The sequence below is a fragment of the Camelus ferus genome, chromosome 13 (genome assembly GCF_009834535.1).
Source record: "Camelus ferus isolate YT-003-E chromosome 13, BCGSAC_Cfer_1.0, whole genome shotgun sequence".
NCBI lineage: Eukaryota > Metazoa > Chordata > Mammalia > Artiodactyla > Camelidae > Camelus > Camelus ferus.
The window spans coordinates 22,919,309-22,936,371 of record NC_045708.1 but is presented as its reverse complement, the minus strand read 5'-3'; the positions used below and the strand labels follow the sequence as shown (position 1 = coordinate 22,936,371).

The window sequence follows — 17,063 nt, the reverse complement described above, 5'->3', positions numbered from 1 at the left end:
GACCGCAGCAGGCCCACGAGAGGAACGCTGGACTGAGAGGCAGGAGACCCTGCATCGTCATCACACCTTAGGTCGGTTACTTCTCTGACGGAGCCTTGGTTTCCTGTCTGTCAAAGCCAAAGGGGTAAGACCCAGAGGACTCCCAGACCCCACCCACCAAGGCGGGTAGGAGCCAAGGGGCTTCCTCATAGGAGCAAGAGGGCGACCCCAGGGTCTGAGGAGAGGAAGGGGGACTGCTGTTTGCAGGGGCAGGAGTCCTTTTTCTCTCTCTAGTCTTGTCCCAACCTCAGCTTTTCAGTATGGACCTCTAGAATCCATTTTTAAGACTTCCAGTTCAGCCTTTTACAGAAATATGTAACATCTCACCATTCCAGTCATGTGATGTTTCAGACTTCTACTTTTATTTCTCATCTTCTTTAAACCTATTTGACAGTTTCTGGATTTTGCTTTTTAAAAAGTAGCCTTTAAGAAAAAAACGCTTCTGTAAATGGGACACTGCCCTAGCTCCAGCCCCACCAGGCTCTATTGGCCCAAACCCTCAAATGTGATATGAAGCTAAATGGAAGGACGTCTTCATATACAAATAATTCCTTAATGATACAGCTTTTCAGGACTATTATACAGACAGCTTTAAAGGTCATCCAAAAGATTACATTCTACCTCTTCTCAACGGCTGCTGGGAGGGCCAGATTTTCTGTCTGTGTCATGTTCCAGTTGTCGTAGGGGGAGGACAGGTGGGGAAGATTGACAAGACAGGAGCTTGCTCGTTGAGGAATTCCACCACTGACCAGCTGATACTTCCTGTGACAAGTGGACATTTTTCTCCTGACAGGTGCTCTGGCCTATAAAGCAAGCATACCCTAGAACCAGCTTAGGAATGATTGCTTTCTCTTAAAAAAGCAGGACAGCACTAAGCAAAGCAGGGAATTCTGCTTTCTAGTTTTAGGTGGTTGGGACTTTTTCTTCCTGTAAAATCTCACAACAGGCTGGTCAGAGAATGAGCTTTTAGAGAAGTTAAAATTCTCCTCACTTCTCTGCAATGTCAAACAAACTGAGGGTAAGGGACACCACCACCTCAGAGAATTTCAGCCTGGTTGGTCTCTGAAACTTTTGCTGCCTACAGTAACACATTGCTAAAAAGAAAATAAGCAATTGCTGGACAAAGGAACATCTGTTCCTGACAGGACAAAATGGATACCACCTATAGGTCAAGAGAAGCTCAGATTCAGACAATACCAAATAGCTGAGTATTCAGCAACATTTATGTTAAGCCTTTTGCCTGGACTGTAGAATACATACTCAACAAAACTTACAGAACAGCAGGACAGAGAGCCTGTCCAAACATGTTACTATGTATTTACTCAGCACGAGTTCACATTTTCAAGCACTGGCTAATGCAGGTGACAAGCTATTACTGTCTCCCATTTCATCCTTGCTCCTGGGGCAAGTATAAGAAGCTTAGGTTCACAAAAGGGATCGTAGGAACGCTGTGTCTCCCACATCTGCCCACTCTTATTCCAACCTTCACCCCAGGTTCTAGTAGCAACTTCTGGAGAAGTTGGGTTAAGAACAACTATCAGTTCTGGTTTCTCAAATCCTTCTCAAAGGGAGAATGCCCCCAGGTAGCTCAGTTCTTCCTTGATCAGTGCTGGCTCTGGAGAGGCAGAGGGACACTGGGGTCAGCCTCACAGCCACGGGAAAGAGTGCGAGGCAATGCGTGGGTGATGGAGCTGAACCCTCCTCCCTCTCTGCAAAAACAGCAGCGCAGTGGTATTTCAGGCTCTCCCTATGTCAGGCTCCTGACATGCACTATATGTAGCTGCAAATCCCAATCAACTTCAACATTTCTTACCTGCTAGAACGCTTTTCTCAACACTGTAATTTACCCTCAAAAGAACAGGGAGCACGCACCCTCGCCTCCCCAGAACCACATTCTACTAACTACCACCCCCTCCCACCACCCACTAACCTACCTACGCAAAGAAGGAAGGAACCCTCTTCCTTTAAAGCCCGCAACAGACGGCCACAGTACATAAGCCACTGACAAGAACTTTTATTTCTTTTTAATGACATTAAACACAACTGCTTCAAGGGGAAAAACATGATAAAGAGGAGGCACCAAACTTCAGTTTCATAATTGATCCTGACAACAACTCAAGTAAATTGGGGTCTGCCTTAGATGCAAAACTATAGGTTATTTCAGGCTCTATACTTACAAGTCAACTATGTAAACAGCCAGTTTCTCGTCTGCTTTAAGACCCCTGTGGTGAGAATGTCATCATGGATGAAGAAAAGCTAGGCAGGCAGTTAAATGCACACAACCAATACTAAAATAAAACAACATGGCAAGAATTCTACGTGAGACTTAGCGGCCAACACCAAATGTATGTAGCTTTAAAAACAGATTAAAACTCCAGATTCTACCCACTACCATCTTTAAGGCGAACATGCCTAATAATAAGTTTTCTTTGGCTTTTTCTTCTTAAAGAATACCATGTTAACCGCTAGGGAACAGTTCTCTCCTCCCCCAGTCCAACAGATTTAATTAAGCTGCTAAAGCTTTAGAAAAACAGAATTATTTGAGCAAAGAGGAAATGTGATTGTCACATTTTCTAGTTAACCCGTCACTCATTTGATTTGGCAAAGGCGATGCTCCCATTACACATCAGACTTAAACCCTCCTGTACTAGGAAGGCAGGAACACAAGTCTTAGTCTTTTGGCTAAGTAAAAGGCTGTCCCTTTACTTCTTGGTTATCTGTAGGGAACAAGATAACCGCAATGCTAGTAACCCAGCTACAATTAATTCTAACTATGCTATAGTTCCAAAGACAGATGCTTGCTTGTCTTACTTCATCAGGCTAATTTAGGGAAACCTGGAAAAGTGTTATGATAAATACCAATTGAAATAATAGATTCTGACTCTCTTGCTTTTGAACAGAACTTCTCCTTTGCATTTTGGTCCCAGACTCTAAACAAATGTTCAAGGAAGAGAGAATCCTTGACCAGATAGAAATAGTTTACATCCATCTAAATTTACTGGAAACTATGACCGAGCTTTTCCCAAGTCAGTTTCTGAAGCAGGGTAGGATGTTTAAGATGGGTTACTTGCATACAAAGATGGAGCTGACTGAACAACGAAACCAGACAGAGGCAGCGAGCTCAGTACCACAGGCTGTGCCACAGCAGCTGGGTACCACCTTGACAGAGAGTGAACAATAACAGCACAAATGCCGACTGCAAAATCTCCCAAGAGATGTCTAGAGCTGTCTGTAAAGAGAATAACGAACTCCTAGGACATCCAGTAAGGTGGCTGCACAGAACCTGTCAACTTGGGTCAGAATACCAATCCTTAAGATCAGGTAATACTTTGTACACAGGCTTAATCAAAACTATATTAGATCCACTTTAGTAGTTTTGCAAAATTGTACATCAGAGGTTTGACCAAGTGAGGAAATGGTAGCATCCAGGATCAAAAGGCACCTCCTGTTAACTAATAATACAGACAAAAGACTGCCTCTCCAGAGTCTCTCCCATAGGATGGAGGCTCACTGATTAACACAACAACTCATACTTGAAGCTGGGGTTCAGCAGATGAAAATGAAGACCAACTGTCACCTCTCAATAGCACTGGCTTTCTGGCCTATTATAGAGTCAAGACTCCGGTTGGGCACCTCTTCAGTAAAGAGCACAGGGATGCTGTTCTTAAGAGGCATATCTGTGTCTAACAGGATATAGGAATATGCCGGTAGAGCCCAAAGGTCACTGAGGAAAAAAGAAAGGCAGAGAAGGCGACTAGTAACAAGACCACAAACCAGCACAAGCTATTTGTTAGTCATCGGTCTTCTGTCAGTTAAAATGTGTCAGATTTGTAAACACTATTGTGCAAAACAAATTTAATGAAGAATGAAAAAAAGCTAAAAAAAATAAAGGCAGCTAGTAGGTACACAAAAGAGGTTTATACTTTTAATTTGTCTTTTCAACTACTTCAGAAGTCCTGGATTACTAACTTTAAAACACTGACAGATACTTAGAGATTCAAATAGAAAAGTAGGAGGGATTGTTTAAAGTGACTTGTATCCATTTTATAAGTCATCAGCAATAACTAACACTGGCTTGCAGCCTGATAAAGAATCCCTTCCTCACAGGAGATTAAAGGATGACTTTTTTTGGGCACTAGAAGCAGACTTCACCTCTCTGCAGAGGTGGGTGTTTTGCTTGAGCCTGGGTGTTTTGGCTCAATGCTGGCTTTTAGGGAGGCAGCCACCTTCAATGTAAATTTAAAAATTAAAACTGTATCAACTCAACATTGCCTAAATGCATGCACACACACAAACAGAAAGGACCTTATACAAAAAACTTCAAGTCAGCAATGGGTATTTCCAAAAGGTAACAGATTCTTTAAATAAAAATGTTGTGAAAAATAAAATTCAAAATCTACAGAGCATGAAACAGTAGAAGATAAGATGCTGCTCTGAACAGGAACCTTGATAGGGACCTTCACTGCTGACGGGAGGAGGCAAAAGGACTATGGAAAATCCTGTAGACACTGGAATCGGTGGTGGCTTCGCATGTTCCTGTCAACCCACTGAGTCAGACTGTATCTTTGCAGAGACTTCTGTCGGAACCGGGCGTAGTTCCTATCAGGAGAGAGGGAAAGTGAAGAGGACAGATGAGACTTCAGCTGTATTGGCTATTTGCACACAAAAATGGCCAAGGCAACTATTTAAAGAATATTGTTACTTTTGGAAACTGGACATTCATTTTACTTCAATTCTCTTAATTTTAGAATTTGATACTATTTATATGAAAGTCACACAATAAGTGCTATTTCCTTCCAACTTTCAAAGCTACCCAATTCCCATACAGGCATTATGGTGATATAGTCCAAATATACACATGTTCCAAGAAAACTCAATGTATAATGTATAATAATATTTAAGCAGGAAAAAACATGTTATCTTTCTGGAAACATTTAGAGGATCTATATTTCACTGCTTGTATCAGATCTGTACCTCCAGCAGGACCTCACTGTCTGACACAGCTCAAGGTTGCTCAGAACACAGCAGTTAAAATTAGAATAAAATTCCCAGAGAAGGTAAGTCATCACGTGAGTATCACATTGCAAGCTTAGAGACTGAACAGACTCAAAGTTTCTTAAGAGTCTCCTTTACTCATGTGCTGGGCTGAGGTTCTGAACAGGACCCTCTGAGATAATTTCATCCCATTCTCAACTCCAGCTGTTCCAAATAACCACCTGGAAAGCTTTTTTTTTTTCTTTCTTCCCTAAGATATACATTCTTGGCCCCTCTCTCCACCCCTAGACCCTTGGACATCTGTATTTTTAGACATCTCCATAGGTGATTATAGGGAGCAGCCCAGGTTGAAAATAATTTTAACAGTACTTGACATTTATCTAGTCCTATCTGCAAATCCTTGATGACTTCTTTAAACATCCCATTGCATTCAATGCTAATGACAATCCTACCAGAAGAGTTCTCTCATTAACTCTTTGTATAGGTTAGGAAACTGAGCCTTAGGTAAAATAACTTGCCCAAGGTCATATAATGGAATAAGAGCCTGGATTTGAATTCACATCTGACTCCAGAATTTAATGACCATTACACAACACTGCCTTTCTGAGAACTGCTGTCATTTTGGCAACTACAGAGGAAACACTAAATTTAAAGGCCTTGATTTGGAAGTACGTCTGACATATCTGAAAAACAGCAAAGAAGTCAGTGTGACTAGAGCAGAATAAGCAAGGCCAAATAATAGCAGGAGATGAGGTCAGTAAGCTAACCAAGTCAGCCTAGACCAAAGCACATAGGCCCTTATAAGGGATCATGGAGATGGGAAGCCACTGGAAGATTCTGAACAAAGAAGAGAATCTGACTTATACTTTAAAAGAATCCCTTTGGCTTCTGAGTTGAGAACAGTAGACAGGCAAAGGCAGAACCAGGGAGACCATTTAGGAGACTTGCAACAATCCAGGTGAAAATGATTGAGAAGTGGTCATGTTTTGGATGTATTTTATTTGGATATATGTAGAGCTTATAGGATTTGCTAAAAGGCTGGCTATGGAGTGAGAGAGAAAGGAGCTACAGATGAGTAATTGGATCAAAGCAGCTGAGTAAATCTAAAACTACACTGCATCAAGAATCCAGAAGATGTCAGGACTAGAAAAGCCCTTTGACATCAGTTAGTCCAATATCTTAACTTTATTGTTGTGAGGACCAGAGAAGTGACTTGATTAGATCAAAATCATACAGGTAGTTACAAAATACAAAGCACTTAGAACCCAGGTTTCCTGAATTTCAGTCCAACTCTTATTCCATCATACTACATCAATTCTTTTTCCATTTCCAGAATTAAACAACAATTACAACCCCCAACCCTACCACGTTTCTCCTGCAGCCAAATTCCACCCTTTTCCTCCTCCTTCTAATCACCCACTCACCGCCTGGTGAGGTCCGAAGGATGCTGCCATTTTTGGTTATGCATGTGATGAACCTGATCCATCAAGGCACACAGCTCCCCCAAGGTACCTGTGATACAGAGGGATCAGTGGTTAGGAAGCAGCTCAGCGAACTACCACATCAGCCTAAGTCAAAATGTGTGCTTTCATGGAAAGAGAAAACAGGCATTGGTCTTAAATACTGTTTATGATTACCACAAGTAGTCAGCACAAAAACTATAAGCCAGAGAGGGAAGCTTGCTCTCAGATGATGATGATGATGAAGGAGCAATAATGACAGCCACTATTCATTCATTCAACATTTATTAGGTCCTACAATGTAAGAGGAACTTTACTGGTCTCTACAATACGGTGCAGATAAGACACCGTACCTGCCCTCAATGTAGTTTATACAGGAGACAGGCAATTCCAAAAGTTGTGGTAAGGGCAGCGACAGGAGAAATACATGCTGTTATGGTGAGCACAGAGACTGGGAAGTGAGGGTCGGAGAATGCTCTCTCCAGGGGAAGTAAATCATAAGCAGGACTCTAAAGGAGGTATAGGAATTAGTGAGGTGAAGGGGTGGGAAGTGAGGCTGTCCAAGAGAAATAGCTAATACAAAGGTGCAGAGACACAAGACAGCAAAATACATTCAAGAAACAATAGAAGTTGAGAACAGAAGGCAGGTGGGGGCTTTCTGCTTAAGAAAAATCACTGGAGGCAATTTCTCAAATGCCTGGGAGCCTGGCAAGGTGCAAGGCACTTTACATATTATCTTACTAATTCTGAAAAAATATCTTGTATGGAGATACAGTTTATTGACATTGTTTTAGAGACAGGAAACTGTGGCTCAGGGAGGTAAACCTGCCTTCAACACTTATCAAACTGGATTCAAAACTGGCTCCTGTTTGATTCCATGCTTTTGCTACTATTTGCTTTTTTTTTTGGCTTATATTTGCTATTTTGCTTCTAATGGTTATTTTGCACTTACAGGCTAAGACTTAGGCTGAAGCTCACAAAAGCAAAAATTATGGTTAGAGAGAATAAAATAATTTCCCTGGACCAGTGGCTCTCAAATTTTAACATGCATCATAATCAGCTGGCGGTATAAAACAGGTTGCTAGGCCCCAACCCCAGTTTCTGATTCCATAGGTGTGGAGTGGGACCTGAGAACTTGCTTTTTTAACAAACGCCCAAGTGATGCTGCTGCTGCTGGTCTGGGAACCACACTCTGAAAACCACTGCCCTAGACAGTGGAGACCTTTCTTTCAGCTGGTTTACATACTTCTCATTACCTCATCTACCCTCAGGAACTAAGAGTCATCTAACTAGGCTACAGGCTATCTTTTCAAGTTCTGGTAAAATATATTTACTTTTAGGACCAATTTAATTTATTTGAAGCCCCAAGAACCCAAAGTTTGTAGGGAAAAAGTATATATTTTGGAGGTAAGGCAGACTTGGGTTAAAATTCCAATCTAGCCGCTAACTAGTTCTGTGACCCTGAGCAAATCATTCCACTTATCTATGACATGTGAATAATAATAATATTTAGGTTGAAGTTGAGTATGAGGAATATAGTACATAAAAGACGTGGCATACTGCCTGGCACACAGGCAGTGTGCAGTAAATGGTAGCTACTGTTATAATAGTGTTACAGCCTCAGGACAATATTAGTTTACAAAGACTTTTCAAAATCCTGTGCAAATCATTCATTTGTTTGTAAGAAAATAAATGCTTCTTAAATGGATCAGTCTACACAAAAACTATGACATGTTTTATAACACTCAGCAGAAATTCTCTAACCATAATGAGATGACACTTTTCAGGCATAAGTTATAGATTTATTATATTAAAAGTTTCTATGCAGTTAAAAGAAAAAAGCACAACCAAGGGCAAAAGACAACTGAGAAAATGAAAAATATATCTGAAACACAGTTGCAAGGGTTTAATGTTCTTATTCTACAAAAATAAGTCTCATCAAACAAATCAAATAAAAGAAGTCAAGGACATGAATAGGTAATTCACAAAAGTAATATAAGTAATCAATAAACATAATAAAAAGATGGTCAATCTCACTAATCTGGAAATAAAACATTAATTTTACTTCTTGAGAAGGAAATACAAATCAGAAATTAGTTTTCCCTTTAAGAGGGAAATAGCTTTTGATTAGAAAATCCCTTGCCTGTTTGATTTTAGCTAAAATCGAAGCTCTCTATTCAAACTGTCTCTCCTTTACCATACTTTCATGTCACTCGTGCCCCACTCCCTCTAGCTCCCACAAAAATGACATCTCAGTTGTGGGGCGGAAATGAGCTTTGTAATAATTTCAAGATACACTTTTCCTGCTAAAGCATCACCAAAGGAGGGCTGGTGAGATATGAAAAGTCCAGCGTCCAGTCTCAAAATGGAACAAGATTATCTGCAGACCATGTCCTTCAGCTCACTCATCTCTTACCACCTAGATTCAGTAAAACTATCCTGACAATGGAGACTAAAGATATACTATAAACTTCCTACAAAAAAACCTATTCACTTTAAACCAAAAGAAGAAAAAACTGATCAATTAGTCCCAAAGAGCCTTCAAGTATTCAACTGCTAGGAGTCATAATCTAGCAGCAGCAACTTACCTATAGTATTTATCATGCATTTATCAGGCACTATCCGATGTGCTTTACATATATTAACTCGTTACACATTCCTTACAACAACCCTATTAGGTATTTCCCGCATTTTACAGATGAAGAAACTGAGGCACAGAGAAGTAACTGGCTCAAGGTCACATAGATAGTGACCGAGCCTAAATTCCAACAATACAATACCATCCTAGGGTTGAGTTTCCTTAAAAATGTTCTAGGACTGATATTTCATTGTAGGAATTAGAAAGCAAGAATCACACTGCAATATCTCTTGTATACCCAGTTAGTACCTAGCACAGCGCTGAGTAAACAAAGGCTCAATAATTAGGTCTCAGCTAATACACCAAGAAGTGTTAGTTTTCATTAGCACAAAGAACTTACTGATGTACCAGGGTAACCTTTATTATTAATAAGGCTTAATGATCTAGAGATAATGGGAGCTAATATTTATTAAGCATTTATTATATGCCAGGCATTTTACTAACTGCTTTGCATGTATCCTATCATTTAATCGTAACAATCACATGAGGCAAATACTATAATCTCCATTTTATTCACGAATAAACTGAAGCTTAGAAAAGATACTCATCTATCTATCATCTAGTAAATGGGAAAGCCAGGATTTAAACCCATGTGGGGCTATTAATCCAAAAACCTTATTTCAGCTCATAGCTTCAATCTCTTCTTCCTCCAAATTTAGAGATGCTAACAAGAATGGAAATATCTGAATTTTCTCTTCTCTTCATAGTTTTAACAGATGGGCTTTCTTGGACCAACAATCAGTACCATGGATTTATTTTAAGTTGTGGCTAAAAGGTGGTGAAGATAGTCCTTTATTTTGTGGCTAGGGATGAGATTAAGAGGGAAAAAAACCCTCAACATTTCAGGAATGAGATCACTTCATATAAACCATAATCTAGAAATATGTAGCTGACTGATTTGGGAGAAAATTTGGCCTAATAACTCTCCTTAGTAGCTTAAAAGTGAATCAGTTTTTCTAAAGGAGGAGATAATGCTGAGTGCTTGCTATGCCAATGGACCTCTGACAGGTTTTATACATCACTTCACTTTGTACCACATGACCCAAGAACAGGGAAACTCTCCACTGGCTAATGACCTAACAGCTGGCCTGGCACCAAGAGGTGATTAAGTGAATCAGTCAGATACTCTCCTTTGGAATGTGAATGTGAACTTTAGTAATGAGAACAAGAGAGAGAATCACACACACAGGCAGGGCTCTAGGAGAGAACGGACACTTGAGATTGCTGACTGAGAGCAGCAGAAGCACTAGTCATAGAGACAGATGACTAGGAGTATCAGAACCACTAGCTCAGCTGGGGAAAACCTATTGAATAGGGAACAAAGGCCCCCATTTCTGAGGGGGCCTGGCTCTACGGCTGACTCTTTTTACTGTGAGGCCTAGCTATGCTGTTGAGCCTCCAATCTTCATCTTTTCCTGTAAATCCTTAAACTCAGTTACTTAAAGGCAATCACAATATCTCTATTCAATGCAATCAAAAAATACCTAATACAGGAGAGGGGATGAAGAGAGAAGGAAAGAGAATAATGTGCTACAGGAATAGAGGCTACTGCTTCTACAGATTGATAAAAGTAGGAATAAAAAGGAAAAAAATTAAGTAGAAAGCAAGAATGCAAATGTGTCAACTTTAGGTCAACAAACTGCGATGATCTAGTATAAACCTTGATTAACTTTCTGTGCATACAAGGCAAAAAACAAAAGAAACAAAAATTATTACATAACTCATTTCTGAACTGTTATATTATATAGAGGATACTGAGTGATATATGAATGTCCTGAACAGTAATGGCAATTGCAGAATCAGAATTTACACAACCATTGCTGTTTATGATCTTCAGTAAAAAAGCAGACTTCCACTTCTAATCATAATGAATGGCTTACCTCCATTGTAAACAACTAGAGACTGGGCAAAAATGTATGAAACAACTGTTTTCAGACTTCTTAGAATTGTGATCCCTAAGGGAAGGGAAACAACTGAGGTAACCCTTGAAACTTGAGTCTATAATTTTTCAAAATTAAAAGTTTTTTTTTTTAATGAAGGCAAAACAAACATTTCGTAAATTAGTAAACAAAAGCATAGAGACTTCACCAGCAGACTTGTGCTGTAAGAAACTAAAAGGAGTTTATGAGGAAAGAAGAAAATATGAGATGAAAAGGAATCAGGAACACTGGAAATGGTAAATATGTGAGTAAACATAAAAGGCCTTTTCTCATTAAAAAAGTCTTTAAAAGATATAATGTATTATAAAAGCAATAATGTATTAAAGACTTTAAAATATATGTATATGTGAAATGTGGGAATAAAAACAAAAAAATGGCGATTTGGAAGAGCACTGTTGTTAGGGCCTTATATTTTATGTTAAGCGGTATGTTATTTGAAGGTAGACTGATTAAAGTTAAAGATCTATAGAGTAAACTAGAGTGACAGTTCTCAAAGTATGTCCCAGGATCCCTGGGAGTCCTCAACACTCTTCTGAGGCTTCACATGGTCAAAATTATTCTCAAAACAACATGAAGATGTTACTTGTTTTTATTACTTGCATCCTCTCAAAAGTGTACTGTGGAGTTTTCAAGAGGCTACATGATATCATATGGAATACAGAACCACATATGAGAATCTGGTAGTCCTTTATTAAGCCAGACTTTAAAAAAATGTAAATTAGTAAATTCCTCTCCCTAAAGTTTTGGTTTTGTTTTGAAAAATAGTTATTTTAATAAAAACATTATGCTAATATGCAATGAATTTATTGTCTTAAAATATACTAATAAATATTTTAATAATTTATCAGTTATAACTTTTAATATGGTTGGGTATAGATATAACCCACACACTTTGAGGTCCTCAATTTTTAAGAGAATGAATAAACTGTAAGAGGGCAAATGAATCCTGAGACCAAAAATTTTGAGAACTACTACCCTGGAACAACCAATGAAAATAAAAGAGGTACAGGCAATAATAAGTCAAGCATGGAGATAGTGGAATACTAAAAAATACTCAAAAAAAAGGGAAAAGATGAAAGAAGAAACAAAGAACAGGTAGACAAATAGAAAACAACTAGTAAGATGGTAGACTTAAATCCAATCATACTGATAATTTCATTACATGTGACTGGACTAACATGCAAATTAAAAGGCAGATTGTGAGACTGGAAGGAAAAAAGCAAGACCCAACTATATGCTGTCTACAAGACATCCACTTTAAAAATAAAGATATGGATAGGTTAAAAGTGAACGGATGAAAAAAATACGCAAACATAAGTCAAAAGAAAGCTGGAATGGCTATATTAATATCAGACAAATTAGACTCCTAAACAAAGAGTAACAGTAAAAAGAGACAGTTCATAATGATAAAGGGGTCAATTTATCACAAGGACATAATCTCCATAAACGTTTATGCATCCAATGGCAGAGTTTTGAAATACATGAGGCAAAAATAATAGAATTGAAAGGAGGAACAGAAAAATCTACAATCTACAACTAGAGTTGGAGATATGAATACTTCTCTTTTAATAAGACAATCTGTAAGGATAAGAATTGAACATCACCATCAACCAACAAAACCTCACTGAAATTTATAGAACACTCCACCAACATCAGAATGTATGTTTTCAAGGACACACTGAACATTCACCACTATAACAACATATGCTGGCCTATAAAGTAAGCCTCAGTATATTTAAAAGGACTGTAATCACACCAAGTATATTCTCTGACTACAACAGAACTAAACTAGACATAAATAATAGAAAGATAGCAAAATACTCCCAAATATTAGGAAATCATGCAACACACTTTAAATAATCCATAGGCCAAAGAAGAAATCACAAGGGACATTAGAAATTGCTTTGAACAAAATTAAAATGAAAAATAACATATCAAAATTTATGAGATGCAGCTAAGCAGCACTTAAAGGGAAATCTGAGACTTTAAATGCTTACAGAAATTAGAAAAATCTCAAATCAGTGATCTAAGCTTCCATATTAAAAAGCTACAGAACAAGAGCAAATTAAACCCAAAGTAAGTGGAAAAGACATAATAAAGTGAAAAGAAAACAGCCAAAAACAGTATAGAAATAAGAAACTAAGAACTTACTCTGGGGAAAAAATTAATAAAATTGATAAACCTTTAATTAGATTTGTTTAAGGAAAAAAGACAAATTACCAATATTAGAAATGAAACACTGAACATCAGTACAGGTCTTATAGTAATTAAAGGAATAATAAGGAAATATTATGAATAATTTTATGTCAATAAATTAATCAACTTAGATAAAATGGACAAATTCCTTGTAAGACCCAAATCACCTAAATGGACTCAAGAACATAAAGAAATCCTGAAAAGCCCTATATCTATTACATCTATAGTGAAGAACTCCACCAAAAAGAAAACTCCAGGCTCAGATAATTTTATTGATAAATTCTATCAAACATTTAAAGGAACAAACAATACCAATTCTGCACAAATTAAAAAAACAAAGGAGAAAACAATTTCTAACTAATTTTATAAAGCCAGCATCAGCATGACACTTCAACCAGAGGTGGACAATTTATACAAGAAAAATTAAAGACCAATATTCCTGTATGAACAAGACAAAAAAACCATTAAAAATATTACAAATTGACTAAAGGATAATTCACCAAGACTAGTGAGTTTATCCCAGGAATGCAAGTTGGCCTAACAGGAAAAAAAAAAAAAATCAATAAATGTAATACACCATATTACAGAATAAAGGAGAAACACCATATGGCCCAAATGCAGAAAATTCACTTGATAAAATCGATCATTCATTCACGATAAAAACTCCTACCAAACTACAAATACAAGGGGAACCTCCTCCCGTCATAAAGGGTATCCATGATAAATCTACATCTAATATCACACTTAATGTACTAGAGGCCCAGCCAGCACTGAAAGACAAGAAATAAAAGGCTTATAGATTGGGAAGAAATAAACTGCCCTTATTTGCATATAATATCATGTTAACATAGAAACTTCTAAGGAATCTATCAAAAAGTTCCAAAAGTAATAGAAAAATTTAGCATGGTTATAGGACAAGATATCAACATAAAAAATCAATTGTATATCTATATGCTAGCAATGACCAGCTGGAAACTGAAAACTAAAATTTTTCATTTGCAACCACCATGAAAAAGCGTAAGATACTTATGAATGAATTTAACAAAATTCATACACAATCTGTACCAAAACCTACTGAGAAAGAAAGAAATAAATGGAGAAATATATCCTGTTCATGGATTGGAAGACTCAATTACTAAGTTATGATGTCAACTTTCTCCAAACTGTTCTATAGTCAACACATCCCAGTGAAATACCCAACAGGTATACTATAATCAAGACAGTATAATGCTGACATAAGGAAAAACACATATCAATGGAATAGAGAATTCAGAAATAAACCCCATGGAAAGGATAATCTTTTCAACAAATGGTGCTAGGACAACTAGATATCCATATGAGGTGGGGGGCAAAGGTGGAGGAAAAAGAACCTAAGCCTTTGCCTTACAAAGACCATAAAACAGTATAATCGCTTTGGAGAACTTTTTTTTCTTTGGGTGGGGGAGGTAATTAGGTTTTTATTTATTTATTTTAATGGAGGTACTGGGGATTGAACCTGGGACCTTGTGCATGCTAAGCATGCATTCTGCTACTGAGCTATACCCTCCCCCCCCAGAGAATGGTTTTTGACTCAGCAGTTCCACCCCTGATTATTTAACCTAGAGAAATGAAAACACATGTTCACAGAGAAACCCATATATGAATGTTCAAAGATGCTTTATTCATAAAAGCCAAAATCTAGAAACAGAAATGTCCATCAACAAATGACCAAACTGGTATATTCATACAAAGAAAAATTCAGCAAGTATAAGCACAGAACTACTAACACATGTAACAACATGGATGCCTATTTAAAGAAATTACTCCAAGTAAAAGAAATCAAACACAAAAGAGCAACTACTGCTGGTTCCATTTATATGAAATTCTAGAAAAGACTTATCTATAATGACCAAAAAGAAATCAGTGCTTTCCCAGAGCTGGAGTCAGGCCAAGGACAGACTGACTGGGTTAGAGCACAAGGGAAATTTTGGGGGTGGTGGGAATGTTCTATCAATCTTGATAGTTATATTATCTCACAAGTGCATACATCTGTTAAAATTCACCAAAATGTATTGCATGTAAAGCATACCACAATAAAGCTGATTTAAAAAAAGAAAAAAAGTTAAGGCATACTTCCAGATAAACATAGCAGGGTGAGTTTATCTCCTCTTTCTCCCTCACTAAATTAGAAGTCTTAAATCAATGATCTTAGCAACCATTTAAAAAACTACAAAAGAGCAAATGAAACTCAAAGCAAGCAGAAAAAGGAAGTAATAAATATCAGAATAGAAATTAATGAAACAGAGAAATCAATGAAACAAAAGCTGTTTTTTAAGAATAATAATGTTGATAAAGTTTTTTCCAGACTAATTAGAAGAAAACGGAAAACACAAATTAATACTAAAAATTGGAAAGATCATCACAGATACTATACAAAAGGACAATAAGGGAATATTATTGACTGTATATCAATAAATTTAACAACTTAGATGAAATAAACAAATTCTTTGAAAAATGACCAAAGCTCACCCCAAAAGATACTAATTCTATACAAATTCTTCCAGAAAATTGAAGAGGCGGGAATACTTCCCAGTTCATTCTGTGAGGCCATCATTACTCTGATACCAAGACCACACAAAAAGATTAGAAGAAAAGTACAGACCATTGTCTCTTGTGAAGATAGATTTATAACAAAATTTTAGCAAATCAACCCAACACATTATTACAAGGATAATACTTTAAGACCAAGTGCAGAATGCATGAGACCAGGAATGTAAGATTAGTTTAACATTAGAAAATCAAATAATTCTCTAACACTATATGATTATCTCAATAGATGCAGAGAAAGTATTTAATAAAACCCAATAGCCGTCTCTTTTTTTTTTAATAGCCATCTCTTAATAAAAACTCTAACCAAATTATAAATATGAGGAAATGTCCTCAAGTTGATAAAGGGTATCCAAAAGAAACATACAGCTAACATAATAGTTAATGGTGAAAGACCAAATATTTTCCTCCTAAGATCAGCAACAAGTTACTTGTATTACTTGTATTCAACATTGTACTGGAGCTTCTAGTCAGTGCAATAGGGCAAGAAAAGTAAATAAAAGGCATCCAAATTGGAAATGAACAAGCAAGTGCATCTGCTGATGACATGATCATATATGTAGAAACTAGAATCTTCAAAATAGGTACTAAAATTAGTAAGTGAATTTAGCAAGGCTGTACAATATAAGATCAATGTTCAAAAATCAATTGAATTTCTATATACTAGCAATGAACAATCTTAGTAAGGATGAGAGTAATTGAAATTCATACACTGTTGGTGGATATATAAAATGGTACCACCACTTTGGAAGACAGTTTGATAGTTTCTTAAAAAGTTAAACATATACTTACTATATGACCCAGTCATTTTACTCTTAGATAGTTACTCAAGAGAAATGAAAGCATATCCATACAAAGATATGTACATGAATGTTCATAACAGCTTTATTTAAATAGCCAAAAATTGGAAATAATCCAAATGCTCATCAATAGGTGAATGGATAAACAAAATGTGTTATATCTGCATAATGGAATATTACTCAGCAATAAAAGGAATAAACTTCCAAGAAAATGATGAATTTCAAAGTATTTATCTTTTGAGAAAGCAGCCAGGCTCAAAAAGAGTATATACTATGTAATTCCATTTTTATAGAACTCTAGAAATTATAAACTAATCTATAGTGACAGCAGATCAGTGGTTGCTCAGGGACTGGAGGGGGCAAGGAAAGGCAGGAGGAAGAATTACAAAAGAAACTTTTGGATGTTATA

The 17,063-nt window shown here is 37.1% G+C and overlaps 1 protein-coding gene across 9 annotated transcripts in view; it reads right to left on the bottom strand.

Annotated features, from left to right (window-relative positions):
* Positions 1-2,034: 2,034 nt before the first annotated feature.
* S100PBP (S100P binding protein) overlaps positions 2,035-17,063 on the bottom strand; it is a 30,678-nt gene continuing 15,649 nt past the window's right edge. For all 9 annotated transcript variants that reach the window (XM_032495834.1, XM_014551949.2, XM_014551950.2 and 6 more), the window contains 2 exons: positions 6,459-6,546; positions 2,035-4,638 (listed from right to left, as the gene is read on the bottom strand). In XM_032495834.1, coding sequence (XP_032351725.1) covers positions 4,527-4,638; positions 6,459-6,546 — 200 coding nt within the window. In that variant the 3' untranslated portion in view covers positions 2,035-4,526. The remainder of the gene's footprint in view (positions 4,639-6,458; positions 6,547-17,063) is intronic.